The sequence below is a fragment of the Protomyctophum parallelum genome (genome assembly GCF_964188405.1).
Source record: "Protomyctophum parallelum genome assembly, chromosome: 18".
NCBI lineage: Eukaryota > Metazoa > Chordata > Actinopteri > Myctophiformes > Myctophidae > Protomyctophum > Protomyctophum parallelum.
In genome coordinates, this window is record NC_139716.1 from 19,527,254 (window position 1) to 19,543,877 (window position 16,624).

General features: G+C 40.4%; 1 protein-coding gene across 1 annotated transcript; it reads left to right on the top strand.

Annotated features, from left to right (window-relative positions):
- The first annotated feature begins 213 nt into the window (after positions 1-213).
- LOC310875703 (uncharacterized protein) lies at positions 214-5,775 on the top strand. The gene is made up of 4 exons (XM_083789017.1): positions 214-604; positions 4,394-4,545; positions 4,780-4,867; positions 4,907-5,775. The coding sequence occupies exons 1-4, from the start codon at positions 226-228 to the stop codon at positions 4,918-4,920; spliced, it is 633 nt and encodes a 210-aa protein (XP_083645143.1). The 5' UTR covers positions 214-225; the 3' UTR covers positions 4,921-5,775.
- The last annotated feature ends 10,849 nt before the right edge of the window (positions 5,776-16,624 follow it).

The following is a 16,624-nucleotide window of genomic DNA, read 5'->3' on the forward strand; positions in this document are numbered from 1 at the left end:
ACTGATGCGCTAAAGTGCCTAAAAAGCAGATCCAATTCATTGCCAAACCATAATAGTTGCTCATTTTATATTCAATAAATATATATTCCATCCATTCATGAGTTGTCCTGATTGAAATGAATAGTCAAATTCAGTATAGTAAAAAATAAAAGCTTAAAAGAAATTCTAGATCAAATCCAACCTAGCATCTCACTGTTTAACTTTGTTTCATCGTCTTAGACAGAAATGGACAAAGAACAATTGCTCCCACCACCACCCTACAACCCCCAGGACCAGCCCAGTGACCCAACAGCCTACATCGGCCAGCAGCAACCACCACCCTACAACCCCCAGCACCAGCCAACAGCTTACAATCCCCAGCAACAGCAACCAGCCTACTTCCCCCAGCAACAGCAACCAGCCTACTTCCCCCAGCAACAGCAACCAGCCTACTTCCCCCAGCAACAGCAACCAGCCTACATCGTCCAGCAACAGCCACAAACCTACATTGTCCAGCAACAGCCACCAACAACCGTCACGGTTACCACCACCACCCAACAGTTACGGCTGCAGTCAGCACGATGGAGCTCCGACATGTGTGACTGCTGCTCCGATATGGACACCTGTAAGTTCAATTTATATTTGCCTTTGAGCAGTGGTTCTCAACCTGTGGGCTGGGGCCACTTGATTGTTTACGCCTCGTGACATGCTCCGTATGGCTTTAGACTGCCTGACCACCAGAGTAGATGTCTGCATGGTCTTCACATGAAATGTTTCATGTTTAATGTTATAATTTCAATTTTGTATTTTCAGCATGTTTAAACGAGTCTTTAAGTAAACGGTACACAAAAACGTACACAATTTGTTTTGACGTAAGTCATTCAATAAGTAATTCATCAACATGTGTCTGTTTCTATGTTGAATATAAAGGGAGGAGAGACACATCCACAACTTAAAGGACAACTTTAGTTTTTTTCAACCAAGGTTCGTGTTTTAGGTTGTTATTAGAGAAAGTAAAAGATGAGTGTTTTTTTCATTTGCTGCTTTCTTTCGTTTTATAGATTTTAGCTGTTTTGACAGGGGGGGGGGGGCATTCGAGCATGGTGCTAAATAATTATGTATTTATTTTTACTAAATATTCTAGCGATTATTTTTAATTTTATCATTTACTAGTCCTACTAGACCCCGTGATCCTGTGATCTTTTGTGGCCAGATGTAATTTCTTGGGGTCTAGTAGGACTATAGTAAGTAAGCTCGAATGCCCCCTCCCCCTGTCAAAAACGGCAAAAATCCCTAATACGAAAGAAAGCAGTAAATGAAAAAAAAAAGAACACTAAAGTAGCACTCGGGTGCAATCCCTTCAACTCGAGCGTTCTCTTTCAGTTCTCTGTTTCTATGTTTCAGATGTAAAAACAAATGTATGGGACTGTTCATTCTCTTTCACTTCTCTGTTTCTGTTTAATCTATTAATCTAATTGATTTCACAAATTATCTGATTGGAAATGAATCGACAGACCTAGTAAAAATGTATGTAATTGGTAGAAAATGTTTTTTGAAAGATGAGGTCAATATTCAATCAAATGTTTAAGTTACATCTTCTGGTCACAATAATAAACATACAGTATGGCACAATATTCAATGGGTGTGTAAAGATGTGAAAATGTTTAATGTTGTAGAAAAACATTTACCAGTTATAACCAAGCTGTTCAAAAATGTTTTACATGTTGCTCCTGGACTCATATACTGTAGCATTGACATTCAGCAGTGGTTTACTGATTGAATACATTATTAGCAGTTTACAGAAAAGGAATTAAACCCAAGAAAGAAAGCACCTTGACTTGTTTCCTTTGGGATCCGTATGTACAGTACTCAATTCAGGTGGCACTTCCCTGGACGGAGACAGAGACCTGCCTTGTGAATGTGTAGTTGGAACACCTCAGTCAGCTGCCCCATGGATGTTGGCCAGGAAACCTCTCCATCAGTCAAGGCCGGGGTATTGCAGAGGCCAAAGAGCATGACCGTATACTGCCAAAGCCCTTGACCAACAGGGAGAGGAAGGCTGATTTTGGATGAGCCTAAGACATTTTCACTAAGCTCAAAGCAGCACTCTGTGTCCATATTTGTTTTCTCTAATGATCACCAACAGCAGTTGATGATTTGAATAGTTCACTGCTCCTAATGTAGCCTGGTTAATAAACCAGACAGAATCAGCCGTTGGCAAAATTAGTCTGGTTTATTAACCAGGCTACTCCTAATGCAGTAGGCCTACATGGTGTTTCATCACCACCTGGTGTTTAGGCAGAGGCATGTAGTGGAAGCACACTGTGCTGCCACACTATCAAAAAACCTGCAGCACCTACAGAGAGAAAGAAAGAGAGAGAGAGTCATAGCTGCCCTATGATCCATCCCCCGTGGTTGTAAGTTCACTTTTTGTAGTACAAATGCACTTTCAGTTCACTTGCTCTTGGGTAGAAGAAATAGCGGTTGGACTGATTTAGGGAGCTATTTCTCAAAGTTATTTTATTGTATATTGTGCAGATACAATTAAAGCCACCATAAAAGGTAAGACAAAGAATGTGTTGTATTTAAATATAAATGTTAGATAAAAGAAGGTAAATTTTAGTGTTGGGGAATTTTGGCCATGTATACATCTCTATATAGAAAATATGTAATAGCATTTAATTGACAGGTCAACAGCCTATATAAAATTAATATTACTTACTGGTTTGGGATAGGATAGTGAATGCGTTTGGCACAAGGGGAAAGTGGAAAAGTGAATGGGTTAGCAATTTTGCCAGCCATAAAGGTATTTTCCATGCTGGTATAAAGCTACTACAAATATGTAATGGTAAAATAAATGCTATTATTTGCATTATTACCTATACAATACAGTACATTTATTGAATTTGCATGTAAAACATTAAAATTGTGAAAAAGCACCTGTTGCCTAAGTGATATTGAATAATGTTAACCCATCCAATCCGGGAAATCATCTGTGTCATTTACTGTCGGTGAGGAAGCTTTCCATAGCCTATAGACTCTATAGGCTATGGAAAGCTTCCTCACCGACAGTAAATGACACGGATCATGTATCATGTAATCATGTATTTTCATATTTTCACATAATGTTCACTTCCTCTATAGTATAGAGGAAGTGACCATTATGTGAAAATATGAAAATACATGATTTGCATTTGGCAGAGTGACTTTCATTTGGCATTAGCCAATCACTCATCCCATCAGTGCTGTGAACGGAGAAGAAAAAAAAACGATTTAGTCTTTTTTTGTTCGTCTTGAGGGGGACGAGGCGCTAGCCCCTCCAATGCATGGCTTTCCAAAATTACGTCACATGGCAGCCAAGTCTATTGACTTTTAATGTTTGTTTAGAGCCTAATAATTATAAATTCCCTGTCATCAGCCAAATCTATGGACTTTAATGTTTGTTTAGGGCTAGTAAATGACGACGTAAGACGTCATCTCACTGATATAAATACATCTTATAATAACTTTCATTCCTTGAAATGCCCCCAGAAACATGCACCGGTTTGATTCTTTTTTTGCATGCATTCCTATTTATATTTACAGTCCAATACATTGTCTTTTGCAGTGTCATCAAATGTAATCATGTGTGGAAAAAGTCTCAAATTTAAAATCTAAAATAAAATAGATGCAGTAAATGCATAACACATAGTTAGAACTCCTTCTCCTCTCTTTAATTTGTCCTCATCTTCATGTCCTGGTCTTATAGACAGACATGGCCAGACAGTTCCAGCAGCAGCAGCCCCCTGCCTTTAACACTGTGGTCCAGCAGCAGCAGCCAGTCATGGTGGTTACCAGCACCACCCAACAGTTCTCAACAGACTGGAGCTCTGGCATGTGTGATTGCTGCACGGATATGGGAGTCTGTAAGTTATCTATGAACCATTTGTGTTGTCACTATAGTAGGACCCTTGACCTGACAACATTTCAGGGAAACATTTTCGTCAGGAAAAAAAATCCTGCAAATTAGAATTTTCTCCAAAACACACTTTTGGCTCCTCCTACAGATTTTGTCCAGATTACCTGAATTGAGTTCAGATTATTATGTTTCACACACTAGAAATCAATGTTTCTCATATACTGTTTATTCATTCTTATTTATTTTTAAGGAATGTCACAGGAAAAGTAAGCAGTCAGTAATAGAAACCTTTCAAGTTTTCTGAAAACAAACAAACAAACAAACTCACAAGACAAACACAAACCCTCCCACCCAACCCCCTACACCAAGAGGAGTGCAACTGGGCATCGTATGCCCACGGCTGGACTGGCTGGCGCTGTGGGAAAAAAAGAGATATTAATCATTGTACAAGTCTACAAGACACCTTTGTTTATAGCTGACCACCTTGCTCTCGCTCCCTCTTCTCAATCCCTCTAGGTTGTTGCGGCTACTGGTGTTTTCCCTGCATGCAGTGCCAGACAGCCGGTGACTTTGGCTGGTGCTGCTGCATGCCAATACTGGATGGTCTGTCCTGCATGGTGGTGTCCTGCCTCCTCCGTGGCTCCATGAGAGAGAGATACGGAATCCAAGTAAGCTCCTCGACCTCACTGATTGTGAGAATTTGAACAAAACACCTTTTGTTCCAAAGGGAGAGATACAGGATACTCTTTGTTCTAGTTAAAACAAAATCGGTGGTTGCTCATGGCAGTTATGGTCTCAGTTCCAGAAACCCAACGAGGCAAATGTCAGTGTGGTTTTGAAACTGTGTTTTCACTACTTGATACCCTCTCCAACTTCCTTCCTTCCCTTCCTCACCCATGCAGGGTTCTTTCTGCGATGACTGCTGGAAGCTCCTCTGCTGTTACATGTGTACCTGGTGCCAGATGTCTCGGGAAGTGAAGATCAGAAAACGTGCTGGGCAAACAGCCAACACTGTGGTCACCACGCAAGTTATTAGTGGCTAAGATCTGTCCAATCATTTCCTTTGACCTTGACCCATACTAGATACTGTACACTTAAGGTATGGGCGGGATGGCGGGATCCCGGTATGGGCGGGATGTCTCACATGATAATTTTTAGATGTTATCTTTAGACATTTAGACATGTTTACAGATCTAAACACACTACTGATAGGTATTTCGGGACTCATTTGTAGATCTGTTATTTGGTGAATGAAGGTGTCGTGTTCCATGTGTCTTGTTTTCATCTCACTTCATGCCCTGGGTTCCACTGAGTATTACTTCTGGCCCCGCCAGTGTGTAGATAAAATAATTGTTTTGTTTCTCTTCCCATAACACCCAGCCTCTGTGAAACAATGTTTTTGCCCTTGAAGTTAGTATTCTCTCGCAGACTTATATTCTACTGACTTCACTTGGTCCAGTTCTTGCCCTGTCACCCGGTTCCACTAACTGATATTCATATCAGGACTATCTCTGCCCCGTGAGATATTTTCTGTATGCAATATTCAGTGACGTCTTGCATTATCTGTCCCTTTGTAAACAAATATGTTTTTTGACCTTGTTGTTTGACACGTTTGTCTGTGTATTGATTACGATATGCTATATTAACCATGTTCATCTTGGACATGGTGAGAGATCTTTGTGAAACGCTGTCCGGACTACCATCTTCTCTCCCAGTAATGGGTAATATATCTGATGGAAAATCCTCAAAGTTCTGCTTGTGTGCTGTCTTCCTTGTGTCTGTCAAATTCATTCTAAGGTATTCTGGTTAACTCTGAAATACCTTGACTTTTAATCATTTTGGTCTAAAAGGTTTTATAACCATTTCTGTAAATTGTTACAGGCCCTCTGCCTCGTTTTTTGGTGAAGAGTATTTATTGTAATTAGATTACTTTCAAACGTATTTTTACAGTTCCGGAGTTTCAGCTCCACTATCGATGGTATTAAGTTATTAAATTCTACAGTCCTTTCCTACTTATCATACAGATATTAATTTTCATAATTAGGGCTATGTATCCCTTAGAAATACATAACAACCACATCTTCCACACCACACCACAACTATCTGCACACCTCAAGATAGAGAGCCACAGATGACAGTCATCAGTGTTACGAAACTCTAAAGCATGCTGGTCAGAACAGCGGCCTGGTCTGAGACAACAAATTAAAGCTCTCTTTTCAGACAACAATAAACAGTGAGACCATAGATGATCCTGAAATATTTAACACGTTATATAGTCAAGTCAAGCGGTCCAGGCACCCTCAATGTAACTTTGCGTCAGACTTTCCACCTCAGAGGAAAGCCTGATCTGTGTTCCTAAATCCTCCGTGTTCATCCGGTCGCTGTGAGAAATAACAAAAGAGCTCTATTGAATGTAAATGTCTGCACGCATAACACACACACACACACACACACACACACACACACACACACACACACACACACACACACACACACGATGTGACAGCATATTTTCCTACCACTGCGGATTACACATGCAAATTCATTTTGTTATGAAAATAACAAAACTGGTCTCTGATCTGGAAGCAGCAAGTGTAAACAAGACAGAGATGAAAATTGCTATAGCCATGCCACCCATTTAAATGTGTCTATTTTTGAAAAATAAACACAAAAAAACATTTTTAAAACAGTTTTCTTATTGTTGTTCACTGTTCCCCATTTATTGTTTATCATTTCAATAAAAAATCAGGCCTGCACAAAACAAAGGGTTTTGTAGCCATTTACAAATCCACAAATTATAACAGAGACAGTATTTGGAATTTAATTATTCTATTTTCGAATAGTTTATTGGCACTTCTTAAAATAGCATCTCTCATACCAACTGCAGTACAGTACAGTACAGTACAGTACAGTACAGTACAGTACAGTACAGTACAGTACAGTACAGTACAGTACAGTACAGTACAGTACAGTACAGTACAGTACAGTACAGTACAGTACAGTACAGTACCATATAGGCCGAATGCCGGTCGGATTCTAGTAATAATAATAATTGTAAGTAGTTGAATAATTATTTGCTATGGAGTTGGTAATTTGTGTTATTTTGTATTTTATTATTTCAACTGAAACAAATTGACAGTGCGAAGACAAAGACATCTTCTCTCATGGGGGTCCTTGGCATATATTATCAAATGGGGGTCCACAGGCTAATGAGTGTCAATTTGGGGGTCCTTGACATGAAAAAGTTTGGGAACCACTGTTGTAGTAGGCTACAAGTGTAATACCAATAATTAATTAATAAAATAAATAAATTATGTTGGTGGGTGCTCCTAATTGTTTTCTGGTGCTCCTTAATTCTGAAATTGGTAGCATACTACCAAGTAAAAAAGTACATTTCGAGCCCTGGTACAGTACAGTACAGTACAGTACAGTACAGTACAGTACAGTACAGTACAGTACAACTGCAGCCAAAATTCTCACATGTCTCCCCCCTGCTCCGCTCCCTCCACTGGCTCCCGGTCGCTGCCCGCACAGAATACAAAACTCTGATGCTGGCATTCAAAGCAACCAAAGGTATGGCTCCCCCATATCTTGCAAGTATGATTGAACCCTACAAACCCTCCCGCGCACTCAGATCAGCCAACGCAGGGAAACTGGAAGTACCCTCACTAAAAACGCCGGGACAACGCTCCACACGTCCCAAACTCTTCTCCCTTCTGGCTCCAAAACTGTGGAATGCACTTCCCATTGCAGTCAGAACTGCAGCATCATTCCCAATCTTCCGCCGTCGCCTGAAAACCCACCTTTTCAGACTCCATCATGGCCCATAGCACTTACCCTAACCCCTTAGATAGCATTTCTGTTGGCTTAGATAGCATTTGACACAGACTTATAGCATGTTATGTAGACAGCACTATAATTGTATTGTATATAGTCATAGCACGCCATAGTACATATGTATAGCATAGTAGTAAATATGTATAGTTTATATGTATAGTGTATGTATAGTTTCATTATATAGATATTCCACTGTTACTTTCTTAGCTTACGCATGTTTCATGCTTTTATGTGATGTATTCCCATGCTTTTGTTCTTGCTTAAATGTAAGTCGCTCTGGATTAAGAGCGTCTGCTAAATGCCTAAATTGAAAATTGTAAATTGTACAACGCAACATAGTGCAGTACAGTACAGTACAGTACAGTACAGTACAGTACAGTACAGTACAGTACAGTACAGTACAGTACAGTACAGTACAGTACAGTACAGTACAGTACAGTACAGGCCGAAGGCCGGTCGAATTCTAGTAATTCTACTATAATTGAGCCATGTCTCTGCGTGTCTGTCTGCGTGCGTGTGTGTACGGTTGTAATGCATGTAACTCGAGAACTGTTTGCCCCACCGACTTCATATTCGACACACACGTTCCATACCCCCGCAGAGAGTGCAGTGCCCGGTATTGACCCACGGCCCTCCATAACCAGCACAAAAGGCTCTGCTCAGGCTCTTCCAGTGGGCCTAATCAGCCTAAATCCCCTCACCTGTGCAATTTCCAGCCTTAGTCAATTGATTGCCATGGCAACCCCACACCTGACAATTGATTAGCCTACTTAACCAGTCCACTTTTCACAGTCTGTATCTGCCTGTGTCTGAAGAGGGCAAACTTTTCACAGTCAGTCAGTTTGCCCTCTTCACACACAGGCATATAGAGATCTCCATGTGGGACACAGACAGATAGTTAAAACGGGTGCTATGACAAGTTGACACGGGTATTATTAGGTTCTCAAGTAGGCCGGTAGCCGACGGGCACGAACAGGTCTAGTAATAATAATTGTAAGTAGTTGAATAATTATTTGCTAGTTGGTCATTTGTGTTATTTTGTATTTTATTATTTCAACTGAAACAAAGACATAAGACAAAGACATATACATATACATAATGTTTTGTTTTGAGATTTTCGTAAACTAGACTCCATGGAACACATTTTCTCCACCAGACCGGGTGGCCTATCCAGGTCTGTAAATCGTGGGTTGGAGCTGCTGGGAGCCTCAGAGCCTATGACCTGCATGGTTGTGTCCTGCCTCAACCGAGGCTCCATGACAGAGCAATACGGCATCCAAGTAAGACCTTGAATGAATGAATGAATGAATGAATGACAGAATTTCTCCAGCGGGATCAATATTAGGTCTTAATGTGGACAGTGGGAGTCCACGTTCAAGGTCAATCTGCATGCATGCAATGGGAGTACATGTATTGGTTTCGTATGGTGGAAATTTAGTGGCAGACCCAGCCCTATTGGAGCTCACACAACAACCTGTTAAAGATACTACATAGAGGACACATGCATTATGTTCACACAAGAGGAACAACAGCTATTGTGTGGTTAACGTACAGGGTATAGCATTGTCAAAGTTCTGAAAGGATGTTAGAAACCCTAACTCCTTTGTTGACACAATTAATGACTTACAGACTTGACTCTACATTTTCAATCCATTGTCAACATGCTTCACATTAAAAGAGAATACAAAAAATGATATACCATAATAAAAACAGAAAACTTGCAGTAAACACACGTGCACTGCACAAGTGCACAGTCCATCTGCAATCCACTAGTGGTCCATTTAAAACACACTCTTTTATGATCATTTTGCTGCGAACAGTGATCAAACTCACAGAACCTCCCCAACCACTTCCTGTAGCTTTCAAGACTTCATTAACATGGCTCAGAATGTTCATTGATGTGGGTTCATGTTTACTATTTTGGGGATTTGTGATCTCAAAACCTGTTTCATGCTTCAATTATTCTGGAGTAGCATGGGAGCAGAAAACACACCACCAAATACAAATGTGTAACATTGCTCGATTGCTGCAATAAGTGAATTATATCTGGACAGGAGTGTCCTTCCTGACTGTGAGTAAACTGTCAGTGGTTCCTCATAACAATGATAACAGCTGTGTTTTCGGTTCCAGGAACGCATGTACAGTACAGTACAGTACAGTATGGTTCTCTATTTGGCCAACGGATTATCTCTCTATCTCTCTATCTGTCTGTCTCTGTCTCTGTCTGTCTCTCTGTCTCTCTCTCTGTCTCTGTCTCTCTCTCTGTCTCTCTGTCTCTCTGTCTCTCTCTCTGTCTCTCTTATTCATTCTTTGATGACTGCACAAAACTCGTTTTCTGTTATGTGTGTTCCTGGTGCCAGATGTCTCGGGAAGTGAAGTTCAGGAAGCGCGTTGGGCAAACGGCCAGCGTGGTTACCACACAAGTTGTGAGAGGCTAATGACTCTTTAGGACCTTAATTCCCCCTAAAGCCAAGTCAAATTTTATGATGGCCCAATATCACAAACATGTCCCAAAGGGCTGTACATAAAAACAAGTAAAGACATGCTTTTTGGGACTAATCAATGTCAAAGATCAATCATACAATATTACCTGCGGTTGCCTTTAATGAATAAATTGGTAAATCTGCGCTGTCCTTGACTAATCATTATAATAGATCTATGACTCAATTATTCGCATACACTCTGTGTATTGTTGTTGATGTTTTCTTTATTATGTTGGGGGATTATTATGTTGGGGGTCTGGTTGATGATGTTTAATTCTCTGTTTATATTTTTGCCAAATAATTTAACAAACTGTCAAAATTCTGTTGCAATGTTTGACATGTAAAAGAAGTTGTTAGATAATGTCAAAGTTTTCATAATTCTAAACTGTTCTTATTTTATACTGTAGCCTAATGTTTATACTATTTAGCATTTGGCACTAATTTGGTCTAATTTTGTTACAGTAATGCATGATCCTTCTCCTTTCAGTGACACAAGCACAAATTGGTCTATAACAAATTGCATTTTGTTATAGACCAATTCACCAATAAAACAATACATGAATAAATAAAAAATCAAACTGTCATAAATAAAAGTGAAAGCTTCAGATCACCCAAACAATTGTTGCTTGTTCTGCAAATGAGGCCAAATATGTCACAATCCAGTTGTGGTGAGCTTGTGTATAGGGAACAAAATTTGTAATGCAAAAAACCCAATCATGTGGATCTCGGAATCCACATGACATACAGTATGTGAACACAATCTTGAACTGCATGTGGTCAGCCTATGTCTGACCTATGACCTATCAGTCGTCTATATAGCCTACTCTACGCGGCATATGGGCAATAAATCACCCTCTGAGAACCACGTGAAAAACCTCTGTAAATCCGCCTTGACAACAAGAACAGCACCAGATTCTGTCCCACCGTCAAGGATTTATTTATTAGTGTGGTTGCCCTGTTAGTTTGATACTGGAGAAGATTTTAACCTCTGGCCTTTCACCTTTAACCTCCAAGGAGGTACAGACAGAAAACCAGATCAATACGCGTTCGTTTTGCATGATTATGTCCAAAACTTGTGCCAACCTCTGGAATGAATACACAGCAAAAGAGTTATAATTATCTATAAGTTTTAATAATCAAAGCCCTATTACTTAATGTACATTTATGTTTGTCCCTATGTCTACAACAATATAAATTGAGCCTATTCCAATCATAATGAATCAAATATGGATGTGAACAATCAATGTTACCGACAGAAGTCACCGATTAAACCACCGGCAGACCTCTGGACTCCCTCCAACGGCCTGAGAGAGTAACGATTCCATGGGCCGACAGAAATATTTAATAGTTCCACTTTGTGAATATAGCCAATCATAATAGTTCATTTCTTCAGGGGGTGCTCTTGGCCGTCCCCCTTCTTTGAAGTGTCGCGTTGGCCTTCTCTTCCGGACTCTGCCCCCTGGGTGCGTGGGTGTGATGTGATGTGTTCAATTAAATGTGCCAGTCATTATGAGATCATCTTTATGTGAGTGTATTTGAGCTTTCTTAAATGTGCCAGTCAGTAAATCAACCAGTGTGTGTGTGTGTGTGTGTGGTGTGTGAACCCTGTACCCTGAGTACCACCCTCCCTTATGTGTGTGTGTACGTTTCCCCAACCATCCTGCCATCTCATTGTTTGCACAGTCCAGTCGAGAGGTCAGGTTGACCTGCTTTGGGGGACCTGAGAGAGAGAGAGTGTGTGCATGCAGGAGCGTGCACGCGTCGGGAGAAAGATGCCTCTGTGTACTTTATACTCTCTACTTTAATAAATATTTACTAATTCCATGATTTTAGCTTTAGTGAGGCCTGTTAATATTTAGTCGCACATTATATGATTACATATCCTTTTTCCCCTTATGATTACCTGTTTTATTCCTTTTAAGATTACATGTTTATTCCATACACATAATGTAAATACTTTGATAATCATTTGAGTGGTAAAAATACTTTGGTACTAGTGGTATTTATACCCTACCCATTTTAATAATCCCCCTAATACGGGTCCCCTCATTTTTTGAGGGGGGTTTTATAATCCAGGTTTTGTTATTGTTACGTCATTTTACAAGTACACAAGAGTATATATTCAGTCAGGACAACTCAAGAATTGATGGAATAGATATTTATTGAATATAAAATGAGCAATAGGCCTATGTTTATTATGGTTTGGCGATGAATTGGATCTGCTTTTTAGGTTAGTAAAAGGGTGAGTTCGTTGATATTCAGTCCAACACTTTCCACTTTCCGGCATTTCCTATCGGAAGTAATCTGCTTTGAGCACCTTTCTCTGTACCCCTGACATTGTGGTTATAGTTTCTCAGAAACTGCTCAAGAGTCTATCCTGTTCAGTGGCCACAGACACAACGACTCACTCGCTGGTATATGAGGTAGACCTAGTCACTGTTGAACCTAGCTGCTAGCTCACATGTCTGCGGAACTCACGCCTGTCACTCAGTTTAACAGCATAGAATGAGACTAGACCAGGGCTTATAATGTGCCGTGGCATCCTTTACATATTGTATATCTTATGAAGAAAGATTTGCATATAGGCTAGTTCACATGACGTACTGTAGAATGTTATTTAAAGCGGTGCCCTGAGTCAAAAAACATTTGAGAACCACTGGACTAGACCACTCTGCCTGGCCCTTAAGGATAACCCTATAGTCTTCAAATGCCAGAACCAGGAGTGATTTTTGTGTCAGGCAATTAGCATGGTCTGCAATTAGTTGGTGGTCACACTCCGCAGACATACAGGCTGGCTGGCTGCAGTGGCAACATGGGCCTCTCTCAGGTTATAGTTGTGAAAAAGATGCTACCGGAAGTTAAGTAGCATGTTTGCTCAACGGTTCCATCTAGGCATAACTAATAGTAATAATAATAATATCCACTTTACAACAACTATAGACAGTTTCTTACTGGGAGAGAGTTGCAACTTGCTCCTATATTGTCTACTAAAGCAGGGGTTTTCAACTGATTATAAACCAGGGACCACCACCCTGACTAAGAATGAAACCGGGACCACTGTTGTGTTGGGTGGGGGGATATGGGTGTGGTGTGGGGGAAAGCTTGAAATGAAATATTGACTGTTAAGGGCTTAATTTAATTTGTTATGGTGCAGTAAATGGAGACTTGTGATTAACAGAGAGAAAACTGATTATACACTTCAGAATGAAAGCTGTATAGCAAAGTAACCATAGTTTTATGTTCAGGTCAATGTCTTTGACTTATGCCCCCTCATACAAATACTTAGGTTTTGTTTCTCATGAATTTATGAGTTTCTCTGAGGGGAGGATACTTGCCTGACTCATCAGGTAGAGCATTAGGTGCCATATTAAGTTGATTCAGGTTTTGCTACATTTACCAAGCTTTATGACATTTTCTTCCATTTTGTTTTATGCAGCAACTGTGTGGGGCTTTGAGGAGGCCACCAAATGTAAAAACATTCAGAGTAGAGCTTTGAGGTGTTTTCTTGGGGTGCATAAGTACAGTATACCACTAAGTTGGCCATTGAAGGTGACAGGTTGGTAAAGCTGCCTGACAAGGTCACTTTCAGATTTTAACGTATATCTTTAAATAACCTTCACTGTAACATTAATACAGTCAAATATAAACTGTCAATGTATATAAACTGTCAGCAGCAATGATTGATTGATTGATTGAAATATTTATTAACAGTTTGTAGAATTTACAGTACATTTTAAGCACAAACTCAATACAAAAGACTGTCAACTGTGAGTGGACGACCCAATTAAGCATTACACTTGTTTACAACAGGGTCCACATTGTTCAATTCATCAAAACATTTAGAGACATACAAATAGACACTTCTATGTAGCTAAAGAACAGAACAGGAATTCATCATATAGGAAGCAAAAAGGGAAAAGATACATATACAGTGAGGGGAAATGGGGTGGGGGGGGGGGGATTCAGTTTTTACAGAGGCCAGTTTCGAATTGCAGCCATCCGTAGGTGCCCTTTCAGAGCGGTTTTGAAGGAGTCAAGGGATTCACATGTCTTAATGACTGTTGGTAGGGCGTTCCACATTTTGGTGGCATAGGAGCGAAAAGAATTTAGTCCCTTGTTTGTGCCGAATCTGGGTTGTACATGGTTTGTTGCACTCCCTCTGGTGTTGTGGGTGTGGACTTCGCTTACATTAAGGAAGTATTTAGACAGGTACATGGGTATCTTGGTGGTGTATCGAATCTTGTGGACCAGACCCATTGCAAGATGCTGTACTCTGTCGTCGACCCTAAGCCATCCCAGCCTGTCAAAGTGGGCAGGGGTGAGGTGGGTTCGGGGGGTGAGGCCAATTAGGAGCCTGACCAGTTTGTTTTGGGAGGTCTGGAGCCTTGTTTTAAGGGCCTTTGAGGTGCTGTGGTACCAAGAGGTGGATGCATAGTCAAAGAAACCTTGTACGAGGGCTCCTGTTAAGGTCTTCAAGGTGTTTTTGCTGACCAGTGAGGAGATCCTGTAAAGGAATCTTGTTCTTTGATTGACTTTTTTGATTACGTTGGTGGCCATCTTATCACCGGAAAGATTGGCCTCCAGGATGGAACCTAGGTAGGTAATTTGATCTTTTCGTGTGATAATATTGTCACCCACTCTAATCAAGAAGCCATCTGCCTTGCTGAGATTACTATTTGATCCGAAGAGGATGGATTCAGTTTTTCCCAGGTGTAAGGATAGTTTGTTATCAGCGAGCCAGGTGCAGATTCTACTGAGTTCAGAGCTGAGGGTCTTTTCAACCTGCAGTTTGTTCCTGTCCGAGACCAGCAGTGCTGAGTCATCTGCGAACAGGAACAAGTTGCAGTCACAAGCTGAAGTCATGTCGTTAACATATATTAGGAACAGTAAAGGCCCCAGTATGCTTCCTTGTGGGACGCCACAGCTCACTGGGAGGGGAGGGGACAGTGTTCCGTTCACCTCCACCATCTGTTCTCTCCCCTCCAGGTAGGATTGCATCCAGCTCACTGATGTGCTATCAAAACCAATAGCTTTAAGCTTGTTAACCAGTATGGAGTGGTTCACGGTGTCAAAAGCCTTTTGGAGGTCCAGCATGACCATGCCGCAGTATTTTCCAGCGTCCACCTCGTGTTTGATGTGGTCGCTCAAATAGAGGAGGGTGGACATTGTGAAAAAAGCTAAATTAAGAAATTATATTCAATTCAAAGAGGACTACATGACTGAACATTATGTTGCATTTTATTTAAAAAGAGGACAGAGGTCCCTCTGTGCCCAGTTATGATCTGGTGCTTTACCTCTGGCAGTTGAGGTGGGCAGATATACTGGCATTCCTGAGGAGCAGCGACTGTGTGTTCTCTGTGACCTGGGAGTTGTAGAGGATGAGTTTCATTTTGTTTTCTACTGTCCACTATACCATGATTTAAGAAACTCTTTATTTGAAAAAATTCAGGATAAGAACCCAGATTTGTTTTGGATGTCTGAATGTTTTATGTTAAAAATTGGTTGTTCAGCTATGAAGTTTTTGTTTTAGGAAAATTCATAGAGAAGGAATGGCAATTACGTTGGAGAACGATGTATCCATAAGTAACTGTCTATGTATATTGTGTATGCTGTATCATTATGTATAGTGTACAATTTTGTGAGTGTCTTGTAAGCCCGTGCGGGCTGGGCATCTTATGATGTAGAACACTTTAATAAAATCGATCTATCTCTATCTATGTTAATTTGAGGTGAATTAAATCAAGCCCTTAATATATGCAGTCATTATTTAACTGACATATATATGCTAGTGGTCCGGAGCTCAAAAAAGATTGAGAACCACTGATCTATTCCTTTGCCATGGTTGCCCTTATTCTGTTCTCTTAACCTTCCATAAACATACAGCAGACTAGCCCCATATGTGCCCTCTCCCTACGCTCATTCTGTAGATCTCATATGGGGCTAACAGCAGACACATGTGCGATTGCATGATTCATTGATTATATGGGCACGTTTGCTAAGAATGCTGCCTCAACCATATAGCCTGGTTAATAAACCAGACTTCGGTCTGGTTTATTAACCAGGCTATCAACCATATGCAGTCAATCCCCGGTAGGCCTGCACTTTCCCTTGAAATTAAAATTCCCTTTTCTGTATACACAGAAACATAATGTGTGTCTTATAGCATCATATAGCATAATTTAAATGCTTAATTTGTAGTTTTAATGTTCAAATTAAACTTTTTTTCAATACTCTAGAGGGTACTCTTATTTTGAAGAGATCGGCCACCGGAAGCCTTAAATCTGTTCATTAGATCTGCTCACTAGACGCTGCCAAGTTATTGATATCCGACTTCCCAGTAACTGCACAACATTGATTTGTCATCATACATCACCATGGTAATTTAGTAGTGCACCAATATAGTGGCCGATAAAAACAAATCTTCAAT

Bases quoted from the DNA above. Each gene is read 5' to 3' on its own strand.
- LOC310875703 (XM_083789017.1), top strand. From the start codon at position 226: ATGGACAAAGAACAATTGCTCCCACCACCACCCTACAACCCCCAGGAC. The intron at 605-4,393 runs GTAAGTTCAATT...CAATCCCTCTAG, and splicing joins CTGCTCCGATATGGACACCT to GTTGTTGCGGCTACTGGTGT. The intron at 4,546-4,779 runs GTAAGCTCCTCG...TCACCCATGCAG, and splicing joins GAGAGAGATACGGAATCCAA to GGTTCTTTCTGCGATGACTG.